Genomic DNA, 17,234 nt, shown 5'->3' with positions numbered 1-17,234 from the left:
GCTTTCTTTTAGTACAAGAATCATTCAAATCACTTGTTTACTTTTTAAGTTATGGAATTTTAAACACAACCACCGTTTTAAAGTTCTAAATGTTTTAAACGTTGACATAATGACACAGGCAAACAATTAAGGGGATAGTTTGAAGTCAAGTAGTACAATACATGTAGCGTTTGTTTATTGTGTAAATCGAGGACACACACGTGCAACACCATCAATAAATCGAGGATAGGAACCAAATTGAGGACAACATCGCTTTTACAACGTGTATAAAACCAATGATAGCTGTTGCAAAAAAGATAGATCATAAACGAAGGAAAAGGGAAGAGGAACAATAGAATCCTTGATTTACACAATAACAAACATGCTAGTACATTATATGACGTACTTTTATACATTTATCATCATCAATTGGATTTTTATATAGGACCCCACCAGAGTTTATGCAAATAAGATAAGACCAACTGATAGTTGGTTACCACATCTGGCTAAAGGTCACATGTCGGTCAATGTGACCTGTTGGGAAATAGTGGTTGCATCTGGGAAAATGTATGTATCTTAATGACACGTAGGATCATTTGCAATTATGGTCCCTGGAAATACCAACCGTTTTAAAGACAGAAAACTCAAAGTGAAGAACATAAGGGCTGACAAATACCCTGTGAAATTATTCCGCATGAAGTGATATCGATCGTTTGGGAGAAAACTAACATTGAAGGTGGTTTTACAACAGGGTGCCAACAGGCGTATTCTTTAAAAAATTGTGTAGGTATTGGTTCAGCTATAGGATTAGGCCAAAAAAAACAAAAAAACAAATAGTCGGTTTCTGGTCAGACCAAAGTTCCAGAATTGGTGCGGCGATGAATTTAAAAAAAATTGGCTTTTTTTTCAAGCTTGGATTGTACTGACAAGGTGGGTACTATTTTGCTTTTTTTGTGTCCTCATATACCTTGGTGTCCTCCCATAATTTGCCTTGGTGCCCTCCATCATTTGAGGAGGTGCGGCAATAGAGGGCGCTGTTAGCTACCATGGAAAATTTGAAAGGAAAAAAAAAGATTGACGCATATGATCAAAATCGACCCACGCGGTGACCAGAGATCGATAACTATTTTTCATTACATCTTATTTGCATTTTGTGCTTTTTTATTTGTTTGAAGCAATAACCTTGCTCAAAATCTTAAGTAGGGGGCAAACAACTGAACCTAATGTACGGTAGATGTAGATACTCTACAGTACAGTTTGAAAAAACAGACAAAATAGATGCAAATTTTGTTTTGGTCCTTTAAAGGGAATATACAACATTTGCTTTTGCTGTTATTTTCAGAAATCGATGGATTTTTTTGGGGGGGGTTAGTATTTTTTAGCAAATATTGTTACATTGGCTTGTTTGAAGTTTTGGGTTTGAAAATGCTTGAAAAATCAAGAAAAACAATCATGTTCTTGTAGTCTGGTTCCCTGACCCCACTTCAGATTAAACGGAGCAATTAATAGACGTTGAGGAATTGTAAGGTCAGGGAATCTGTCTAGCTGCCTTGTACCCGTTCATAGGTGTGTAATCGATTGCAAACAAAATACTGACTAACTATCGCTAAATATGACAACTTGGGAGCAGTATTAAAAAAAGCAAGTTTTTTACAATAATGGTCGGCCGACCAGCATTGGAAATTGATACGAAAATACCACATTTTTTTGAAAATGACAGCCCACCAGGTGCCATGATTTTACAGGATGCTTTAGACTGTCATTCGCTAGCAGTACAGTAAGGTATTTTGGGATAACTTGGAGTTTTGGTTTTGATGTTTGCAAATATTCCCTTGAAATGGATTCTATTGCTAGCACTTCAACATTTGCTGTGTCCAATTCTGAAAAGCAACTGCTCGTGTACAATCCCTGAATCCGCACTCGGAACATGATCTCATTTAACCTTTTAGTGTACGTGACGTCTAGGTCACAGTCAAAGGGTAATTTTCACAGTATTTAATGAATCTTCAGAATTTTATTAAAATTAGTAACATAAAAGTTATCAATAATCCACAAACAGTACTTCTATACAAAGCAACTACACCAAACTACAAACATTAAGAGAGGCTTTGAATCACCCCACTGAAATTAAGAAGAGCTCAGCAAACGTCTAAAAGTGTTCCCGCATTTCCCGCCATATTCAGGCCACCTGTGTGGTGCACTAAGGCCACGCGGTGTGCTAAACTTTCCTTACAATACAGGGTGCATAAACAAAAACAATACTCAAAATGGCAGGGCCAATTTTCGAATGAAGGTTTGTCTGCAGATAGCACTTTTAAAATCTAGGATATACAAGCCCAATCAATAAGCTTTCTTTTTAGTACAAGAATCATTCAAATCACTCATGTACTTTTCAAGTTACGGAATTTTGAACACAAACACCATTTTAAAGTTCTGTCCATGGATCACACAAAAAATAAGCGTTCTTTCAGCAAAACGAAATAGAAATTTATATTGACTTTAAATGGCGGTTATGACCACCCACATGACAGGCTCTCGACCAATAGGAATGGGTAAACTGTCTCAGGTACGGTATTTTTGGTTATTTAAAAGCGGGTTTGCCCAAAAAAATGATGAAAAGGAATTTTGTGATAGCTTAGCCCCCAAAAAAGGGCTCCGGTTTCTGGTATGCGTGCGGGTCGCCATAGCCATGCGCGTCGGCAAAATTAAACAGTTTTTTTTTTTATGTAAGAATATGTCTCTAAACAGCCAAACTCACTGGTTTGACTGGAATCCTGCTGCTGCACAATTTTAACGTGTTTTTAGATGGGGTTACGATCAAGTATCAGCTTTATGTGGCCTCTCTGGGCTCCCATTTATTTTGCACTAAATTTAGTCGGGCACCATTTGCAGTCATCAGCCGACATTTGAAGATAAAAAAAAGGAAAAAAAAAGGAAAAAAAAGAAGCTGCGTCGCCGCACCACTTTGGGGGCAAGCTCCATGCCAGAAACCGAAGACTTTTTTTTGGCCTTAGGAAAACAAAAAACTGATAACTATGACTTACCGTTAGCAAGAACTTGCGGCATAATTCTGTCCACTAGGCTCAAAGCATGGTGGGGCATCTTAAGCATTAACTGTGGGAAAGACAAATAAGTAAAAGGACAAAATGAGAAAAAAAGAAAGAAAAACAAAGCCCCCCCCCCCAGGTTTTCAATTTCTATTTATTTATTGTTCGTGTTTGTCAGTTTTTATTTGTGATATGTATATGTGGCCTATGGCGCCACCAACGTCAAAATAGTCCATCACCCCCCCCCACCTAAATATTGTCTGCAGCCAAAATTTGAAGAAAAAAAATCACAGTTCTAAAACCAATTTGAAAAAAAAGGGGAACCCCACCCCAACAAGCCAAATCTTGGTTGCGCCACTGAGGGCCAAAGATATGCTTTTATGCATACATGTTAGACATCTTTGTATTATAATTAACATCTGTTAACATCTGTTCCTTTCAACAGAAAATAAAGGAATACAAATCTCCCCTAAACCCTAAAACTCTCTGAAAATGTGATTCGATGAGATCACCTGGGTTTGGGCTAATCGTGCCGTCGCCTCCGTGTACAGTGAAGACAGGTGGTGGGTTTGGCACAGTGCCAAGGCTTCCAACAGGTGGGGGATAGCTGACGTGTGATTGGACGATACCGAGTGTAGCTCCGATAACTCCAAAAGGGCCCTGGAGAGAGATTGGTAATACAGAAGTAACGTAAATAGGTGCCAGGTTGGCATGGCAACAGCAATGCAAACAAAAGGTTAAACAAAAATTAAATTGGAAAAATCAATGTTGAGAGTGAGAATTACTGATGCAATTCATACTTGTGCTGTGCAGGGTGAGTAAAAAAAAAAAGCGAAACCCAAATGTCGGGACTATTGTTTTAGTGAAGTTCTGCATGTAGCACTTTGAAAATCTAGGATATGAAAGCCCAATTCATAATTTTTCTTTTAGTACAAGAATCATTCAAATCACTCATGTACTTTCAAGTTACGGAATTTTTAACACAACCTCCATTTTAAAGTTCTGTCCACGGATCACAAAAAAGGTGTTCCTCCTTTCAGCAAAACGAAAACAATCCACACACATCCCTATGTGATTTGTTTTCGTTTTACTGAAAGAACACTCACTTTCTTGTGATCAGCACAATCTAGTCTCTACCCTCACAGGTACCCATTTATACACCTGGGTGGAAAGAGGCAGTTGTAGTAAAGTGTCTTGCCCAAGAACACAGCAGCATGTTCCCTGTCAGGGTTCGAAACCCACGCATCGCCGACATGAGTCGAATACTGTTACCACGGTGCTCCACATTAAAGTTCCCATCTCCACGACGACAACTTTTATCAAAGTTACAAAATAAATGATGCTTTTGCTGTGCTGCGTACCTGACGAGGAGCTCGGTGGTGAAACCCTGGAGATTCTCTTTGCAGCTGCTGACGATTTTATTGACAGCACCGAAAGCGGCCGTCGTTTCACCGCGCTTCTTTAAGAGGATTACTTTCCTGAAACATACGAAAGTCAGAGCATGTTACTTCACTGGCCAAGCAAATGAAAAATCTGTTAGCAATTAGTGTCCCTTCACTCAGTGTCCTTACAAGTCAGCCAGTTGAATAAAGTCAAGTTATAAGCCATTCAAGTGAACTGTGAATGTTAACCCTAACAGGACTCAACCCATCAAACCCCAACGGCATGTTTTGTTGGAATCTGTCAGGATGGGTACAGTACCCCTAAACTGACAGTCTTTTACAATCGGTTGGCACACCTCCAGAATCAAAGTCCAGATGTGTGTGCCGTTTCCCATATGGTGTTGGAATTTGCCAGGATGGGTATGGTTCCTAGTAAATCATGCTAGGGAGTTAGGGTTTTAAAGAGCCCACTTTGTCATTGTTCATGCTGCTATACTTGTGATCTTATTTGTGACTTGATGAACTTGTGACTTACAACGTGACTTAAATGTTATGGGTTTGGGATTTGACTTGTGATGGGCTTGTGATGGATTTGTGATGGACTTGTGATGGACTTGTGATGGACTTGTGATGGACTTAGGATGGACTTGTGATGGACTTAGGATTGACTTGTGATAGATTTAGGATGGACTTGTGATGGACTTAGGATGGATTTGTGATTGACTTGTGATGCACTTGTGGTGCACTTCGGATTTGACTTGTATGTACCCATGATTTGACTTGTGATGGACGTGTGATGGACTTGTGATTGACTTGTAATTGCCTTGCGATTGCCTCGCAACTGACTTGCTATGGAATTGTGATTGAAATGTGAAACAGATGTAATCGACTTGGTTGTGACGTATATGCGATTTGACTTGTGATTTGACTTGTGACTGAATTGTGATTGGGTTGTGATTGACTTGCATAGCTGCCAACTTTTCAAAATCCCAATTAGTAATCAACCCGTGCGGTCATTTTCAACTGCTCATATTATCAAAAGTGTATGTACCAGCCTTACCAACATCGAGTACAGGTACATGGTTTACATATACACGTTCATGTGCATACCCTTCTTGTTGTAAATAATAATGTACTGTAGGCCAAAAGATAATTAAAAAAAAAAAAAAATAATAATTAATTTGTTTTTTTAATAATTCTGTTTTAAAATTAATTTTGTTTTACTGTCTGTATTTGTTTGTTGAAGTCAAATAAATAATAACAATAATAACATGTGCGCATATTTTTTATGAGATGCATGCTGTCGATGTTGAGTTTCGAGTTTGTATCATGTTTTTACACACAATGATTTAGGGCCACCGTATGCCGCCAACATACCTTGCAAATGCATGCTGATTTATCTTTTCTGGACGTTGTGATAAACTCAAACTCTTATTACCAATCCTTCCAACCATACTCTAATCAAATTCCATGATTAAAATCTCGCACTGATGGGTCTCATCCCGGCAATAAGCGACCAAATGTGCTCACGATCGTCACGACCGTCACATACAGTCAGTACACACAACCAAACATCCACGAGATGCACACAAATGACACACCATTGAAAAATATTTTTAGTCTGGTCCTCAAGTACTCCACTGCGCACACTGCATTGATGTCTATCAGGTGCTTGACCGCATTGCTTATTAGACTTGTCACCAGTCCATCCATTATCGCAACATTTCGCCAAAAGTTTTCGGTCATAAACGCTACTTTACAATTTTTTATTTTTCGTTAGGTAGAAAATGGGAAATTCGTAATGTTTTAGTGGCAAATCGTATTTTCGTAATTTAACAAACAATTCGTAATAATTACGAAAAATTCGTAATAGTTGGCAGCTATGGACTTGTGATGGACGTGTGGTAAGACTTACGACTGAGTTAACCCCTTGCTCAACCGTTTGAAAAAAAAAAGTTTCAGAATCACCAGGGGTGTTTGTTTGGGTTTTTTTTTGGGGGGGGGAGGGGGAAGTGTTGTAATTGACATTTGCTCACCTGTAGAGGGCACCAGACTCATTGATGGATGCCAGGTTTAGGACAGCCTGTTCTGCCTGTTGCCATTTGCCTTGCAAGATGGCCCTGGAAAAGGACAGCTCCTGCTCGCATTCCATCCATATCTACCACATCAAGAAAAAAAGCAACAAGGTCACTAATTTTTTTCTTGAAAACTGTTTGGGCTGAGATTTTCCAGCAGTACCGTAGTAGTCAGGGTACGTGCGTTGGATCACAAGTAATTCACACGTCTAGTCACAAGTAAATCACAAGTTCAATTCACGAGTCAAGGGGGTGGAATGAAAAACAAAGGAAAACCTGTGTCACGTTTTATTTGTATAGCTTGTGAGTTTACATGGGACTGGAGGACTTGTGATTAGCTCGTAAGGCCAACAAAAAAAAGTCTCCGGTTTCTGGTATGCGCGCGCGTCGCCGTAGCCATGCGCGTCGGCAAAATGGAAAAGTTTTTTTTTCAATGAAAGATGATGTCTCAAAACCGCCAAACTCACTGGTTTGACTTGAATCCTGCTGCTGCCCAATTTTAACGTGTTTTTAGATTGGGTTATGGTCGAGAATAAGCTTTATGTGGCCTCTCTGGACTCCCATATATTTGCACCAAGTTTAGTCGGGCACCATTTGCAGTCATCAGCCGACATTTGAAGCAAAAAAATCAGGTAAAAAAAAAAAAAAAGCCGCGTCGCTGCACCACTTTTTGGGCAAGCTCCATACCAGAAACTGGAGACTTTTTTTTGTTGGCCTAATGGCTTGGGATGCATCGGATGAAGACAATGAAGAAATATTCAGTTTTAGAGGTGGGGGAAAACCTCAGGATATTCCAATGAAACACTCAAAATCAGGTCGGGACTGTCGGTCTGGGTGGCATTCGAACTTGGGTGGCAGAGGTGGGCGGCAAGTTAAGTACGACTGCGCAAACCTCGCTACCACTTTCTGAAAAAATGAATGCAGGGTTCAACCTTAACTTTTTTTTCAATAGCCAGCCGGGCTACTGAAACAGAAACTATAGCTCACAGGCATTTTCTCTGGCCCGCATGTTTTTCTTTTATACAGTGTCTCATAAACAACAATGTGCATAATAAATGCGTATCCTGAGGCAATCTTGTCAGTGTTTTTAATATTAAAACAGATCTTATAATTTAACCATCAACAGTTAAAAAAGAATTAAACACAAATTGATACAGGTTTGCTTTATGAATTTAATTATTTATTTCTTCCTGTCCTTTCATCTTTGCCGCCCATTAATTTTTGACTCGCCAGCCGGGCTACTTTAGGAATAGTTTGACTAGCCCGCCACTGATTTGATAAGCATTTGGCTAGCAGGCTACCTCTAAAGTCGAACCTATGAATGCGAAGCAAATTTTACGTCAAGAATCATTCGCTGTGAAATTTGCCAGAGTTGGAAAGTTTAGATGTTGGAACTTTTGCGAATTTGCAACGCATATGCTTGTCGTGATGTCACATATTAACGTTTGATTTCGTTTTTCGTGCCGGGTGTACACAGGCGTTTACACTGCCCCCTTGCAGTGTTGTAGTACTCGTACTCGGTACTCGTACTCGACTACTACTCGAGTACTTTTTTGGAGTACTCGTACTCGAATGTCAAAGTATTTGTACTGGAAATGACGGTACTCGTACTCGGGCAGCAACGTACTCGTACTAGACATGTCAAAACTGTACTCGCTCATTAAAGTACTCGTACTCGAATAGCAGTACTCGGGGGAATTTTTTTTATAGCTTCACTTACCATGGCCTTATTTTATCGATACTTTCAGTTTGAAATGGTTGATTGGCTTGTTGAGAAATCGAGATTTCCTGATTTTCTTCTGTGCAAGTCCGGACAAACACATTTCACAGCTAGCCGTGAGTGGGTCTGTTTATCGGTCTGACTGGGCTTGGGCCAATTATACGCACAATGAACCATTTGCCGTATGGCCGTATTCGGAAATGCGAGTGCGAGTACTCGTACTCGGAAGTACTAGTACTCGTACTCGTTCTCGTACTCGGAAGTATAAGTACTCGTACTCGGAGACCCGTTCTTGTACTCGGAGGTATAAGTACTCGTACTCCTATTCGTACCCGGCAACCTAAGGACTCGGCAGTGCTCGGTACTCGGAAAAAAGTACTCGACTACAACATTGCCCCCTTGTTCACCTTTGCGTGTTTAGAGGGTGCTGGGAACCGGTCTCTGGCCAGTTGAATCAGGTCCTTGGCCGCGGCGTACATTCCCTGGTCCCCGTGCAGTCTGGCCTGGTTGCAGATGGCCAAACACAATACCTCGCTGTCCATGGTGATCAAGGAGGTGTTGGCTGACCCCCCAGGCAGGTCCAGAGATCCCGAGTGGAGTAGAACTTGGTCACAGAGCGAGGACATAGTCCTACATGGGGGGGGGGGGGAGGGGGGGGGAGGGGGGGCGAATCAGAAGGAAAGACATTAAAGGGAATATACAACATTTGCAAACATCGAAAAATAAAACTACCAAGTTTTTACGAAATACTTTACTAGGATGTTTGTAAATGACAGTATAAAGCATCCTGTACAATTATGGCACCTGGTGTGAAGTCATTTTCAAGAAAATAGTATTTTTTGTATACATTTCCAACGGTGGTCGGCCGACCACCATTGAAAAAACCTAACTATTTTTCAACCACTGATTCAAATTTACCATTTTTTTCAGTCCAAATTTAGTTTGCTATTGGTTACATGTTCATGAAAGGGTGCAGGCAGGCTAGACAGGTTCCCTTACCTTACAATTTTCTGGCATCTATAAATATTGATCTATTTCATCTTTAGTGGAGTCAGGGAACCAGAATGCTTGAACATTTTTGTTTTTCTTGGTTTTTCCGGCATTTTCGAACACAAAACCTCAAACATGTCAGTGTAACAATATTTGATCTATTATACTAACCCCTCAAATAGTTCATTTCTGAAAATTACAACAAAAGGGTTTGATAAACAATCCCTTTAAAGGCATATACATGTAGAATTGTTGCTTTTGATGCAGTTTGTTCGTTTTCAATAATAACACCACTGAAATTCCAATGAAGAACGTTCAAAACCTGACCTGTTGAAGTTTGAGCTCAGTGAACACGAGTATAACACTTTTTTTCAAAAACACAGTGAACGTGAAGCATTTACATGTAGGATTATTGCTTTTGATTCCTGTTTGTTTGTTTTCAATAATAACACTGGTCACTGAAATTCCAAAGAAGAACGTTCAAAACCTGACCTGTTGAAGTTTTGAGCTCAGTGTACACGAGTATAACACTTTTTTCAAAAACACAGTGAAAGTGATTTCGTCAATAGACAAATCAGGCAGCAGCCATTAGAAGCCTTTGAAAGCTGTTATGTCTAAAGCTTGGCCTACGTGACCCAGCCGACAGCCGGGTACCAGAATGTCAGTGTCGCCATTGTAGTAGGCAAAGATTGCATAGTGCCATGGGTAGAAGTTAGCAGGCAAGCTGTTGGATGGCAAAAACTGTGTTTAAAGGGAATATGCATCATTTGCTTTTGCTGTAATTTTCAGAAATGAATGGAATTGGGGGGTTGGAAATATATAGCAAATATAGTTACACTTACTTTTTTGAGGTTTTGGGTTCGAAAATGCTATAAAAACCAAGAAAAACAATCATTTTCCGGTAGTCTAGTTCCTTGACTCCATATAAGAAGAAACAGGGCAGTTTACATACATTGGGGATTTGTAAGGTCAGGCAACCAGTCTAGCTGGCTTGTACCCGTTCATAGGTGTGTAATCGAGTGCAAACAAGTGCGATGGTCAATTGGGGCCAGTATTTGGAAAAAAAGCCAGTTTGTTTCCAACGCTGGTCGGCCGATCAGCGTTGGAAATTGATACAAAAATACCACTTTTCTTGAAAATGACAGTATACCAGGTGCCATGATTTTACAGGATGCTTTACACTGTCATTCACTAACAGTCCAGCAAGGTATTTCAAAATGATTTGGTAGTTTTATTTTTTGATGTTTGCAAATGTTGTATTTTCCCTTTAAATTGCAGAGCCAACACCCAGTGCTGGGTCGTCATGATTATGACAAGCGTACACGGCACAGGTTGCTGCCATTATGCCATTTGATAAAGAAGCCCTACTAAAGAAGCCCTACTAAAGAAGCCCTACTGTCTAGTTTACAACGCACGCCATGGTTGCTAACCTAAGGCTTGTCTCCTGCAATGGTGACTGATCAAGGGGAAACCGGAGGCACAATTGCAGAATACCCCGCCACTCGATCTATCCACCTCGTAGCCGGCTACGAGGTCACGGTTGGTTGACCTCAATAAACATTCTCTGCGCTACTTGTATGTACTATGCGTCATGCTCCATTGCACTCCCACTTCATAACCGCGTAGCCGGCAACAGGGTAGTTGGTTTGGACTTAGAATGTTTTCAGCAACTCCCATTCCTTTTGTGTTGCTTCGTTCTCAAGCATATTCAAGGGGACTCCCACTCCGTATCCGCGTAGCCGCCAACAGGGTGGTTGGTTTGGACTTAGAATTTTTTTTCAGCAACTCCCATTCCTTTTGTGTTGCTTCTTTCTCAAATAATGGACCCCCACTCAGTATCCGCGTAGCTGGCATGGACTTGAATTGTTTCTTTTCCAGTGATTCCAACCTCGTAGCCAGAGAATTTAGGGGTGTATTTCCGAGTGGCGGGGTATTTTGCAATTACTCCAAACCGGATGGCCATGTGGTACTCTGACGTCACACAATTAGACCCTATTTTTAATACAGGATAACATATTGCTAATGCAGAAAGTGGACCAATATTGCGCTAGATTCTTGAAGTTGGGGACGCACAAATATGAGCCTGAGCCACAGCTGCAGACAGAACCCAAGTTTGGCAAGTGTGCCTCACCTGTGACCATACATCTGCCAGAGGGCGCTCTGCTGGGCCAAACTGGTTTGAACCAGTTGGGGCTGGTTGTGTTTGCAGTTGAGCATGTCACTCTTGGCCAGGTACTCGAACACACTGGAAAAAATAAAACACAAGGTTCAGATTATGAACTCCATCTCTACTCTCACAGGTGCCCATTTCTACACCTGAGTGGTAAGAGGCAAACGTAGTAAAGCACCTTGCCCAAGAACACAACAACCTTGTTCCCACAGAGCTATATTAAATTACTAGAGCGCTAACTCGCCATTCTGCGCGCGGAGACGCTTTGAAGCCGTCCTGGGCGCAGACATTTTGGATTCATGTGCGTGTTTGTAGAACATAATGAAATTAGATGGATTGAATTTTGAAAGGTTACTCTACATGCAACGTCCAAGTAGAACATATGCAAACAACCTAAGCGCGTCATTGACGGTTAAAAAAAAAGTGATGGCAAAAAGCATCTGCAGCGAATACGCGCAGGCCTTGCGCAGTTTGTGTAGAGCAAAATGACACGCTCATTTGCTGATCGTGCGTTTCGGTTTTGGGCGTATTGGCTTCGATAACGCACCGGTATGGAATACAAACGCAGATATGCAAATAGCCGTACAAAAGCCGTACACAATTTCTAGGTCTCCATAGGTTTGTGCACAAACATGGATGCGCCCAGCAGGCATTACTTTGTACACGAAGTTAGCGCTCTAGTAATTTAATATAGCTCTATGATTGTTCCCCATCAGGGTTTGAACCCACGTACCATGGCACAAGTCGAACACCATAACCACTGGATCACAGTTGTTCTGAAAGACAGCACGCAACAGTCGATCTTACAGTGTATCGCTTTTCGAATATTAAGTTTTCATGTAGTTATAAATCAAATTTGTGGAATCATTTTGTTTGGCAACTCAGCTCCCGATTTCATGAAACTCATCGTAACTTATAATGCATCGCAATGCTGCGACGCGTCCTATCCCTACGATGCGCCGCAGCTGCGACGTGTCCTGCGATCCATTTCACAAAACATGTCGCAAGAGCGACGCGTTGTAGGTGTATTTATAGCACAACTCGGTGACTGTTATATGTATTTATTCAGAGTACAGTAAATAGTCGTCTGATATTCAACAAATTGTCGTCGGATCTCATCTTGATAAGTTTTTAAAACGAAAAACAAAATGGCGGACATGTGATGCAGCTTTAAAGGAAAACAAGCTCTCGGTGGACTGTATAGCTACTTTGAAATTTCAACTGCAATATTCCAGGCAAGTTCATAATTCTTCAAGGCATTTTCTGTTTTTTGTCTCAGTATTATAGTCTCATTTATGTAATTTTTGTCGCATGAAACTGGCTAAAAAAAAGGACGCTTCTTATTTTGCGATGACCACTAGACACGGCCTAACTTGTGACATGTTGTAAGCCGTTGACAAGAAACTTACGACGTGTTCACCACATCGCAAGTTTTGTTAAATGGAGCATACGACGTGTTACGAGCTGCGACGTGTAACTCGCGACGTGTTGTAAGCCGTTGTCAAGGAACTTACGACGTATTCACCACATCGCAAGTTTTGTTAAATGGAACATACGACGCGTTACGAGCTGCGACGTGTAACTCGCGACGTGTTATAAGCCGTTGTCAAGGAACTTACGATGTAGTCACGACATCACAAGTTTTGTTAAATGGAGCATACGACGTGTTACGAGCTGCGACGTGTAACTCGTGACGTGTTATAAGCCGTTGTCAAGGAACTTACGACGTATTCACCACATAGCAAGTTTTGTTAAATGGAGCATACGACGCGTTACGAGCTGCGACGTGTAACTCGCGACGTGTTGTAAGCCGCTGTCAAGGAACTTACGACGTGTTCACCACATCGCTAGTTTTGTTAAATGGAGCATGTGACGTGTTACGAGCTGCGACGTGTAACTTGCGACGTGTTGTAAGCCGTTGTCAAGGAACTTACGACGTATTCACCACATCGCAAGTTTTGTTAAATGGAACATACGACGCGTTACGAGCTGCGACGTGTAACTCGCGACGTGTTATAAGCCGTTGTCAAGGAACTTACGATGTAGTCACGACATCACAAGTTTTGTTAAATGGAGCATACGACGTGTTACGAGCTGCGACGTGTAACTCGTGACGTGTTATAAGCCGTTGTCAAGAAACTTACGACGTATTCACCACATAGCAAGTTTTGTTAAATGGAGCATACGACGCGTTACGAGCTGCGACGTGTAACTCGCGACGTGTTGTAAGCCGCTGTCAAGGAACTTACGACGTGTTCACCACATCGCTAGTTTTGTTAAATGGAGCATGCGACGTGTTACGAGCTGCGACGTGTAACTTGCGACGTGTTGTAAGCCGTTGTCAAGGAACTTACGACATGTTCACCACATCGCAAGTTTTGTTAAATGGAGCATACGACGTGTTGCGAGCTGCGACGTGTAACTTGCAACATGTTGTAAGCCGTTGTCATTGAACTTAGGACGCGTTCACCACATCACAAGTATTGTGAAATGGAACATACGACGCGTTCCGAGCTGTGACGTGTAACTCGCGACGTGTTGTAAGCCGTTGTCAAGGAACTTATGACGTATTCACCACATCGCAAGTTTTGTTAAATGGAGCATACGACGCGTTACGAGCTGCGACGTGTAACTCGCGACGTGTTGTAAGCCGTTGACAAGGAACTTACGACGTATGCACCACATCGCAAGTTTTGTTAAATGGACCATACGACGCCTTACGAGCTGCGACATGTTACACGTCGTAACTCGGGCTGCGATGCTTCAAAGCGCTTGTTTAGGGGGCAGCACCCGATTACACGAAGCGCTACGAGGCGTTGCAACCCGAGTTACGACGTGTAACATGTATAAAAATGTTTGTTATTGTGTGCCATTTGAGTGAATATCCCAGATTTGCCTTGAGCATCGCCACAACAGCACCGCCACAACATAAACTAATTCTAGCATTTCAAAGAGTAAAATTATTGGGTTTTTTTAATTGATATTTTATCTTACCTTGCAGGATCAGTGGAACTGAGAGCCTTGTGCTGGGCAAAATTTTGAATTCCCAGAGAAGTCAGATACTGAAGTAAAAAAACAAAGTTGGAAAAGTGAAAATTTAAAAAAAATATATATCTGTCCAAATTTCAGTAGATATTTTTCTTATGATACAAAAGCGTTTCCAAGGCTTCGAAAATCTTAATCCTTAATTTTGCTTCTACAAAACCAAAAAGAACCACATATGTGATGCGATCAAGCTAAATGAGTCGTTGTTCGGAAATTTTTATGTGGAGAAACAGGCCAAAATAGGGCCAGTTCATCACATTTCTTGGTGTTCCGACTTCCATAATTTTTTAAACTAAAGATGGCATCAGCATGCAGTTTTCACAGCAGCAATGCTGAGATTGTGCTCTTTTGAAATCTGTAATAATTTTTTTTGACCAGGGTCGACAAACGACTGAATGTAGCTTGATGGCATCACATCTTTAACACTTGATTGAGCTTGTTTCATTTTGTCAGAACACATTTTATCTTAGTTTAGAGTTCAGGTTGGCGTAGCGGTACTTTCCTCGCCTTCCACTGCTGTGACCCGGGTTCGAATCTCGCCTGGGCCAATATGTGGATTGGGTTTTCAGTCCCTGCCTGGTTCCGTGGGTTTTTCCCAGAATATTTTTCTGGGCTTTTCCTCCCACCTCTAAAACTGTAATTTCTTCTCATTGTCTTCTCTCCACAGGTTTCTTCAGGCTTGCGAGCTACAGTGCCTAGGGCGCTTTTGATGAATCCTTGGTTTCATTACCAGAAATGATTAATAATAATAATAATAATAATAATAACTCCATCCTTCAACGATGTGTCTAGAATGTTACAAAATAAAATAATTTCCTCCGTTTCGTGTTGCGAGGAAGTCAAATCAGCTACCGGTACTTTCATCGTACTACCTCTCAAACCACATTGTATTTGTATATTACTCACTGGCAGGTTCAAGGCATCTGAGCGAGTAATGGAACGATCGAGAAGGTACGAGACATCCTCCCCGTTCATCTTTTCTAGACGATACAACCAACCCTGCAAAGAAGCAACCACACTGCAAACCGTAACTGTCCCAAAACCTATCCACATTTTATAACAATTATAAAGTTGAGCAAAGAAATTGACTGGGGCGGGGTTTGAACCTGCGACCTCCGGACTGCCGTTCCGGTGCTCTACCAACTGAGCTATCAAGCCCTATGTTGGTGGTTTCCAAATGTATCCTACCGGAGTGATCCCCGTTTGCTTTCTCCCAGCTTTGTAGCATTTCTAAATGTTGCTGGTATTGCGGGTTTGATAGGGTGTGATCCCTGGCTCATAGCATGTGGAAGGCTTCTGACTAGCACCCCTTGAACAAAGACATTGATAAATTGGGGTACAGCTACCGTGGGTCTCGATAGCTCAGTTAGTAGAGCACCGGAGCAACAAACCGGAGGTCGCAGGTTCAAACCTGGTATAGAAGGTAAGTGCACAACAGAAAATCAGCTGATCTAAGGAAATATTGCACGCCTGCAAATTATAAATGAGTAAATGACACCTACCAGGGCGTGTTGAAGGCAAACGTTATCGTTCCTCTCATGCGCTATCCGGATCGCTTCCTTCAATGCCAACAGTGCTTCGTCCCTGAAAAAAAACGTGAACTAGCGATTTCAAAATTTTACAAAATACTGCAAGTAAAACTTGCGCGATCCCCCTGGCGTCCTGCCAGTTTGTATACATGTAGGGGCAGTCAGTAAGGACAATTTTGAGTGACAGCATTGATTGTCCAACCAGCAGGTCCCAATTTCGGTAACACACCGGACTAACATATGTTAGAGTCATTAGTATCTCTCCAGAGACCTCGTAAATATCCATATTGGAAAGGATTTTTTCGGCATCGACTTTCTCTCCACAGACCACCTTTCAACTTACAGTGAACTGGAACACACACACGGACATACAGAAGAAATAGGCAATCGCAATATCCCCCTGTCTAGCTTAAAAGCCTGGAGGATAAAAACTACCTCCAATCAACTATTTCGGCGTTCCAGAGTCACAAGGAATAAAAAATGTATTTAGGGCAACAGCATTGTCCAGTATGAGTGAATGTCAGTGCCAGAGGATGGCGACATGTCAAAGTGTGCGTTCAACCTATGAGTGTTTGTCAACCTGTGAATCGTGTGCGTTGTTTGCATGACCAGTTCTCAATTGCCCCTTCTGAATAGGCACAATTTCAACGGCCACTGCACTAGTATAGGTAATAAAAACACAGGACTTGTGATTGCTTGTGATCCATCACAAGCGCCTCAACAACAGTCACAACATTTGTAAATTTCAAGGTGAAATTGGTTTAGTTGGTAACCAGCCTTTACCTGTGGCCAAATGTACAGTGCATGGCGGCCAGATTGAGCGCAGCGTAGCGGAAACTCTTGCTGGTCCCCTCATCCCGGTTGTTGTTACTCTCGTTTACCCTGGGCAAGAGGTGGTCAAAGTAGCTGTGAAGACTGTCGGTGGCGCCGCAGAAATCACTCAGTCGAAGGCCGTTCAGATAGGACAGAAAATGCTGTAATTCCAAAGCAATTTTTTGAGACACTTCTTAGCACAGACACTCTTGTTTTACTATACTCTCGAGGACAATGCATTGTGTTTCCCTTTGTCCCTGTAATATAACACTCTCCCATAGACTAAGCACACGAACCTACTACAGAGGACCGTTTTGAACAAAAGACCCAACGCCCGATGACTGAAAGGATCTGTTGTTCTCCCCTTTGTGTATCGGTCCTCGAAGGTTGTGTAGAACACAAGCAGCTTTTCATGCTAAGGCCGGAAAAAAATTGTGTGTTTAACGTTAACCTAGCCCACCTGGAGTTTTAGCCGCCAACTTGC

At 41.7% G+C, this 17,234-nt stretch overlaps 1 protein-coding gene across 1 annotated transcript in view; it reads right to left on the bottom strand.

The window, feature by feature from the left end:
- Positions 1–17,234, bottom strand: part of LOC119720508 (anaphase-promoting complex subunit 5-like) — a 36,700-nt gene that overhangs the window by 11,606 nt on the left and 7,860 nt on the right. The window contains exons 6-15 of the mRNA XM_038190193.1: positions 16,721–16,911; positions 15,911–15,992; positions 15,315–15,407; positions 14,358–14,425; positions 11,325–11,438; positions 8,611–8,833; positions 6,445–6,566; positions 4,388–4,504; positions 3,539–3,686; positions 3,024–3,093 (exon numbers count right to left, since the gene is read on the bottom strand). Coding sequence (XP_038046121.1) covers positions 3,024–3,093; positions 3,539–3,686; positions 4,388–4,504; positions 6,445–6,566; positions 8,611–8,833; positions 11,325–11,438; positions 14,358–14,425; positions 15,315–15,407; positions 15,911–15,992; positions 16,721–16,911 — 1,228 coding nt within the window. The remainder of the gene's footprint in view (positions 1–3,023; positions 3,094–3,538; positions 3,687–4,387; positions 4,505–6,444; positions 6,567–8,610; positions 8,834–11,324; positions 11,439–14,357; positions 14,426–15,314; positions 15,408–15,910; positions 15,993–16,720; positions 16,912–17,234) is intronic.

The sequence above is a fragment of the Patiria miniata genome, unplaced genomic scaffold (assembly GCF_015706575.1).
Source record: "Patiria miniata isolate m_02_andy unplaced genomic scaffold, ASM1570657v1 HiC_scaffold_9, whole genome shotgun sequence".
Classification (NCBI taxonomy): Eukaryota; Metazoa; Echinodermata; class Asteroidea; order Valvatida; family Asterinidae; genus Patiria; species Patiria miniata.
Note: the sequence above shows the minus strand (reverse complement) of the source record. Positions and strands in the feature narration are given on the sequence as shown.